A 7,540-nucleotide genomic window follows, 5' to 3' on the forward strand; every position below is an offset into this window, starting at 1 on the left:
TCCTGGAACAGAGAAAGGACATTCACAGGAATACTGGGAAATTCTGAATAAAGCCTATAATTTAGTACTGTCATATCAATGTTAATTTTTTAATTTTAGTCAATTGTCCCAGGATTATACAAGATGTTAACATGAGGGGAAGCTGAGTGTGTTGTGCTTCTTCTGTGAGTCTAAAATTATTTCAGAATAAAAAGTAAATGAAAATAAACAACAACCAAGTTTCCAGTAGCTCCTGAGTATCAGAAGCGAACTTGAGACTGGCAAATGCTGAAGCATGGGGAGAGTGAGGGAGTGTATATTTGCATCATAGCAGCTTTGATGCCTGCCATAAGAGTGACTCCTGTCCTTGTCTCCTTTCCGATTCTTTTGCAGGGTGTGCTGGGTGCATCATGTAACTGGCATGTGGGTGTACCCTTTCCTGGAACACATTGGCCCAGGAGCCAGAATCATCTTCTTTGGGTCTACAACCATCTTAATGAACTTCCTGTACCTGCTGGGAGAAGTTCTGAACAACTATATCTGGGATACACAGAAAAGTAAGTATTGTCTGAGGGAACATAAAACAAGAGAATTACTGCCGGCAACAGTCTATGCAGAGACTGAGGGAAAATTCCACTGTAGCCTCTTCTTTTAGCCTTCACACAGGATCTCCTATAAAGAGTTCCATTTTTAAAACTACAATATGAATTTAAGAGCTGCTGACAGTTACCTGAAAGGTTTACTAGTCACTTGGTCTTGTTAGCTAGTAAAACCTCCAAATCTAAAGAGGAAAGAGGCATGTCTATAAAATTTTATAGGGAAAAATGTAGTGTTAGCAAAAAATATATATTAGGGAAATTTGTCCTCATTAACAACACAATGCTGCCTTAGTTAGCTAAAGGGACCTCAAATTAAACAGATACATTATTAAATGTAACCAATCTCCTTTAAAGTCACCCAGATCTCCACTTTCTATGTGGGTGCAGTCACCTGGGAGAGGTCTCACTACCATTCTGCTAGAGCTCTATCTAAGCAGTGTGCGATGCTCCGGCCACCTTGACTCACCAGTGGCTGTCACGGAAAATCTGAAAGTGGCAAAGAGCTACAAGCAGTAAAAGATAATATTTCGTGGCTGGAAAAACTCTTTTAACCTGTGATTTGATTTCTCTTTTGTTTCCATTTATGGCAGAGCCTCCATCTTGGCAAGGCACGTAATCTTATCCAAGCTGTGCAAAACCTGTCCAAAGTGTATGTACAATAACATAAAAATTGAAAGGTGGAAAAAGCGCCAGCACAGACATGTAGTGATTGAGTCCTGCATGAAAATACATCCAAAGGCAAGATGGTTTGGAGATTTTAGGAAGCCCTGGCTCTTTCCTCTGACACAATCACAGCATTCTAGACATCCCCAGTAAATGGACTCTGTGACACAGACATTGAGCACCCTGCTTTGTGCCAGACACCCTGCCAGGAGCTCAGTGGAATCAGACAAATAAAGCACAGTGAGTGCATGGTTACTGTGCATGGTTACTGAATCAGACTTTTGTGTGTGTGGATCCTCCAAGATTGTATGTGTCAGGGTATTAGCCAATGTTAAATGGCGCAGAGGAATTTGAGGGTTTCTTTTCTCATCAGCTTTTGATTTTAATCAATGTTCTATTAGAAAAAGTATCAACATTTTTAATTCTGTTCAGGCCACAGCTTGGGGAACAAGACACTAATCTTTTAATAATGTTCCACCTGTTCAGTGGAAATAGTGATCTTTCTCCATTAATTTACAGAAGTATTTAGTTACTTGACAAAAATATTTTGAGAACAAAATATAAACCTTTCTCAGCTTCTTGGGAGAAAAGCTGTATTTAAACTTAAACGAATGTGTCCAATATATGTTATTCAGGAAGTACTTAAGTACCTGCTTACAGTTGACTTGATTGATTTGACAGTCATTTGGCCACAGTTCTACTACTTCTATGAGAGGATGACCTGAAAACCACTAGAGAGAAATATCCACTCTACATTAATAGAATACTGCTTTTTAGCAGCTTTGAATGAGGAGTTAAAAATGAATAATGAAATTAAGGTTTTTTGAATGATTTGTTTAATTTATGCCATTCTTTTAAGTAACATAAGATTGACTAACTTTTTTTAAAAATTCATTTTAGATATGAAAATTAAGTTTATGTACCTAGGACCATCTAGTTAGTTCCACAAAGACAGATGTTTTGTGCCAAGTAAGTATCATCCTCATTTACAAGAGGGGTCACAAACTGCTGGCCTCCCCCAACTTCTACCTATCAAGTTCTGTTAGGCCTACATCGTGGAATTTTTGTTTTTGAATCAGTATTTTAAAATTGGGTGATTTCGGCTGGGCGCAGTGGCTCATGCCTGTAATCCCGGCACTTTGGGAGACTGAGGCAGGTGGATCACGAGGTCAAGAGATGGAGACCATCCTGGCCAACATGGTGAAATCCCATCTCTACTAAAAATACAAAAATTAGCCAGGCATGGTGGCGTGTGCCTGTAGTCCCAGGTACTCGGGAGGCTGAGGCAGGAGAACTGCTTGAACCCAGGAGGCAGAGGTTGCAGTGAGCTGAGATCGTGCCACTGCACCCCAGCCTGGCAACAGAACAAGACTCCATCTCAAAAAAAAAAAAAAAATAGGAGATTTCACATGAAGGCCAGATTTTCAGCTTCTTAGGAAATATTTTAAGATCTGGAAACACAGAGCCCACTGTTCTATTCTGGTGACAATGGTTTAGAATAGAGTATCAGTTATCCCTTGGCTGGGCACGGTGGCTTACACCTGTAATCTTAGAACTTTGGGAGGCTAAGGTGGGCAGATCACTTGAGCCCAGGAGTTCAAGACCAGTCTGGCCAACATTGCGAAACTCCATCTCTACTAAACATGCAAAAATGAGCCGGGCGTACACGCCTGTAATCTCAGCTACTTGGGAGGCTAAGGCACGAGAATCGCTTCAACCTGGAGGCAGAGGTTGCAGTGAGCCAAGATTGTGCCACCACACTCCATCCTGAGCCACAGAGTGAAACTCTCAGAAAAAAAAAAAAACAGAAAGAAAAGAAAAAAGAATTGAGTATCAGTTATCCGCTTTAGATGACTAACTTTCCCTCGTTCTCACCTGGCCACTTTACTCAGTCACATTAGCTGCCTGATTCTGTTAGCTGTTGAGTCAAAAACTACTCACTAAAAGCAGTGTGTTAGGATGAATTGAGGACATGGGAGTACAGTACTACAATCCTGATTATTTCACATCAGTTACTATACAATCCCCCAAGAAGAAGGAAGATTGCATTGGAGCCACCCTCCTTTTTCCATAATGGTTTTTTATAGCTCAATTCTGTCTACTTGGGTAACTTACGTTAGCTACAACTTCAAGATAAAAATCACATTATTGCAGAATCTTACTGCTGAAAGAGAGATTGGAAATCATCGAAACTGACCCTTTCCTTTCACCAAAAGTAACTGAGGCCCCAAAATCTTAAGTGACCCTCCAGAACAGGTGATGGCAGAGCCAGTGCCTTCTAACTGATGTTCAGTCCAGTCTCCAAATTTCCCCTTTGTATAAGGATACCAGTTGTATTTGATTAGGGCCCACCCTGATGACCTCATTTGTAAATACTTATCTCCAAGTAAAGTCACATTCTGACTTTAAAACCACATCCTGGGGGTTAGGATTTCAGCATATGAATTTGGAAGTGGGGGACAGAGTTCAGCTCATAATACTTCGCTCTCTCCCCACCAGAATACATGTCCTTCACCCAATGAAAATATTCCATCCCAACAACCTCAAACGTCTTTCAAACATCAACTCTCAAGTCCAAAATCTCATCTTAAATATCATAAAATTGGGTATGCATGACACTCAGGGTATGAGTCATCCTGAAGCAAAATTGTTCTCTAGCTGTGTGTGAACCTGGGAAACCAGACAAAAAGTTATCTGCTTCCAAAACAGAATGGTGGGACAGGCATAGAATATACATTCCCATTCCGTAAGGGAGAAGTTGCAGGGGGAAAAAAAAAAGAAAGAATCATGGTTCCCAAGCAAGTCTGAAGCTAGCGGGGGAAATTCCATTCCATTTTAAGGCTTGAAAATAATCCTCTTTGGCTAGAAGTTCTGTCCTCAGGGCTCACAGGGGAGGGGATGCATAGCCCTGCCTTCCAGGCACAGGGTCACAGGAGCCCCACCCCCACAGCCCTGGGCAATAGTTCCACCCTCTACAACCAAGGAGGAGCCAGTCGCTGAACCATCTTTGAAGCCATTGGTCCTTCATTTCACCCTGTCTCTGTCCCTTTCAGTCCATGCTGTCAATGTTTCTGCTGGTATAAAATTCTCAAAAACCTTATTGGCCTCTCATGCAAGTCATGGGGGTCCAAGCAGTCAGACAAGAGGGCACTCCGCGGATCTTTTTCAGATAACCACCTCTCTATTTCTGGCATCTACTGTGGAGGTTGATTGGATCCGTGAGTCACGTACCTAATTTCATTAGCACATGGCTGTCCAGCCACACCCTTGGCATTCTCTCCCAATCTGAGGTACTGAGAGTTAAGCACTTCGATGTAGTAGTTTGGCGGGGTGGAGCCGGGCGGGGGAGGCCACAATTCACAGCTGAAATATTTCTTTACTTAAGCTAAGACTTTGTCCCAATTTTGGTATATCTGACCAGTCTTACTAAAGCTACATTTTGTAAGACCAGAAATGAGTCTTTTCAAAACCAAAAGGTTGGTGTGAGGACAGAGAAAGTAGGCAAGCGGGGAGACAAGAGACGTCTATGTGTGCAGAAACCTGCACCTCTTCTCCTCTAGCTACCCGTGCAGGTCATTTCCGCCCAGGCCCATCCAGGTCTAGCGATGTCCCAGCACTGCCCCCTGGTGGAGCCCTCCACCGGCCTGCAGGAAGGGCATGTGACTGACTCCCTCAGCGCCCTGCAGTCTTGTCCCCTCTGGTCCCAAAAGTGTATCCTGCCTCCGCTTTGCGATAGGTTTCTTCCTGCCCTTTGCCTGGAAATTTTATCTCTGGTTCTTGCAAACATTATTTACAGCTGTCTAATTTTTTCTGTCTACCTCACAGCTGCCAAACTAAAGTAGGTGGGAAGCCATTTTCCCTCTCTAGGTCAATGAATACCCCGCCCCGTTCTCCACCCGTGCTTTTGAAGATTCCAGCACTGCTGCCAAGTCAACCCATCTGCAGGAGAACGCTTTGGAAAAAACAGACTTTAAAAAGAAAAGCAAACTGCTCTTAGCCCCTGATAGCTTCTCCACAGGAGAGGGAATATGGACAGAGCTGAGGTTCAAGACACATGTGCTGTTTGAGCTGAATCTGTGCTGTTTTCTTCTTTCCGTGGTTACCCAACAACGAAGGCGTGTTGTACCTTCTTGCCTTCAAACCTGTTCCTCCTCCCGTCAGATGTCCTTACTCCTCAATTTGAAGTTTTCCTTCATAGGATTTCTGAGAAGGCCTTTGGAAAAAGTGCTCCAGATCTCTGCCAGTTCCTTAGCCATGAAAACCAAACATAAAAGATCATCTGGGGACATTCGTTCAGAGCACGTTACCCACATTCCACCACCACTACTCTGACAGCACAAAACATATACCAGGAGCTGGGGTTATGTGGTGGGGGAGTCCTTCCTATTGTAAGCCCTAACATTATGACCCTCTGGGGTTAAATTTTATAATTTTCATATTGTGGAGTCCCATATTTTGTTCTACTGCTTTCCACTAGTCCAGGCTTCTGAGGTCTTCTCTGTGTTCATTGCTTATTAATTTTATTCAGCAAAGATTAATTGAGCTCCTGCAATGAGACACACACACTATGTTAGGTGCTGGGGAACAAAATAGGGAAGGGCCCTACCCTCAGAAAGCTTGCAATTTATGAAAGAATACTAACAAAACCGGCAAAGTGGTATTTTAAGTTATTTTGTTTCATTTTTGCTATTGAAACAAAGAAACTGAGAATTTGGTATGATTCAAAAAATGTTTAGGTACAAGAAAAAGAAAAAAGGAAGAAGCACTTGCCAGATTTAACTATAATTCCTAAAAATGATGAACATTTTCATCTTCAGGAACATGAAACATCATCGACTATTCTCTACAGACAATAGGCAAAGGTTCTTACTGGTCCAGTACATACAAGTCCTTCAGGAAGAAAAACATGATTCTACCAGGATTGGGTTGAATAGAGAGAGAATTGCAGTTTAAGATTCATGAGTATGGAAATAAACAGCTCTTATGGCTAATAAACTCTCTATGAACTTTAAAAAGAAAACAAGAAAAAAAAAAGCATGGCTTTTTAAAATCCAAAGTCCTTGCCTTAGGAAGAGACAGGACTAAAGTAAAAATAAATGAAGTCTGTTTGAAACTCATGAGTTGCACACCTCATGTTGCCAGAAGCTGGTTTAAAAAGCAGTCTAGCTGGGATTTCCATGCAAACTCAGCAAGTCATGAATCAACTTGAGCCTTGTCTCCCAGAGGCCATAGGAGCTGGGTGTGTCCCAGAGATGCTGTGTCCTGATTCTGTGGAAAGGGTGGGGAAGAGAGGTCACTGAGGATGTTTCTGGAGAAAGTTGTGCATGGCTTTCCTTCTTAGCTAGGAGGGAATAGGGGGTGTGTCAGGAGGGTGAATGGGAGAAGTGAGGGCAGATGAGTGGATGTGTGAGTAGTGTTAGCAAGCCAGATTAAACAAACTGCTTGTGGTTTAATCTGATGCTCAAATAAAACACTTTGCCTGTATTTCTAGGTATGGAAGAAGAGAAAGAAAAGCCTAAATTGGAATGAGATCCAAGTCTAAACGCAAGAGCTAGATTGAGCCGCCATTGAAGACTCCTTCCCCTCGGGCATTGGCAGTGGGGGAGAAAAGGCTTCAAAGGAACTTGGTGGCATCAGCACCCCCCTCCCCCAATGAGGACACCTTTTATATATAAATATGTATAAACATAGAATACAGTTGTTTCCAAAAGAACTCACCCTTACTGTGTGTTAAAGAATTCTTCCCAAAGTCATTACTGATAATAACATTTTTTCCTTTTCTAGTTTTAAAACCAGAATTGGACCTTGGATTTTTATTTTGGCAATTGTAACTCCATCTAATCAAGAAAGAATAAAAGTTTATTGCACTTCTTTTTGAGAACTATGTTAAAGTCAAAGGGGCAGATATAGAGTAAGGCTTTTGTGTATTTAATCCTAAAGGTGGCTGTAATCATGAACCTAGTCCACCATGGGGACCTGAGAGGGAAAGGGACAGATGTTTCTCATTGCATAATGTCACAGTTGCCTCAAATGAGCACCATTTGTAATAATGATGTCAATTTCATGAAAAGCCTGAGTGTATTGCATCTCTTGATTTAATCATGTGAAACTTTTCCTAGATGCAAATGCTGACTAATAAAGACAAAGCCACCCTGAACCTGACGTCTGCATTGTGCATCTCAAAATCCTAACAGCATTAGTATCTCCTTTTCATTTTTATTACCTGTTGAAAATGGGTTTACTGAACCTGGTTCTTTCCTATAATTTTTGGATTTTAAAAAATGTGAATCTTTTTGATA

The 7,540-nt window shown here is 41.7% G+C and overlaps 1 protein-coding gene across 11 annotated transcripts in view; it reads left to right on the top strand.

The window, feature by feature from the left end:
* The window catches only part of AIG1 (androgen induced 1), a 336,552-nt gene that overhangs the window by 280,121 nt on the left and 48,891 nt on the right, over positions 1–7,540 (top strand). For 4 of the 11 annotated variants that reach the window (XM_057302603.2, XM_034962981.3, XM_034962980.2 and 1 more), the window contains 2 exons: positions 373–536; positions 6,733–7,398. In XM_057302603.2, the coding sequence (XP_057158586.1) occupies positions 373–536; positions 6,733–6,770 (202 nt within the window). In that variant the 3' untranslated portion in view covers positions 6,771–7,398. The other 7 variants (XR_010112530.1, XR_010112529.1, XR_010112531.1 and 4 more) reach the window with 5 other exon arrangements.

Source organism: Pan paniscus, chromosome 5 (assembly GCF_029289425.2).
Source record: "Pan paniscus chromosome 5, NHGRI_mPanPan1-v2.0_pri, whole genome shotgun sequence".
Taxonomy (NCBI): Eukaryota; Metazoa; Chordata; class Mammalia; order Primates; family Hominidae; genus Pan; species Pan paniscus.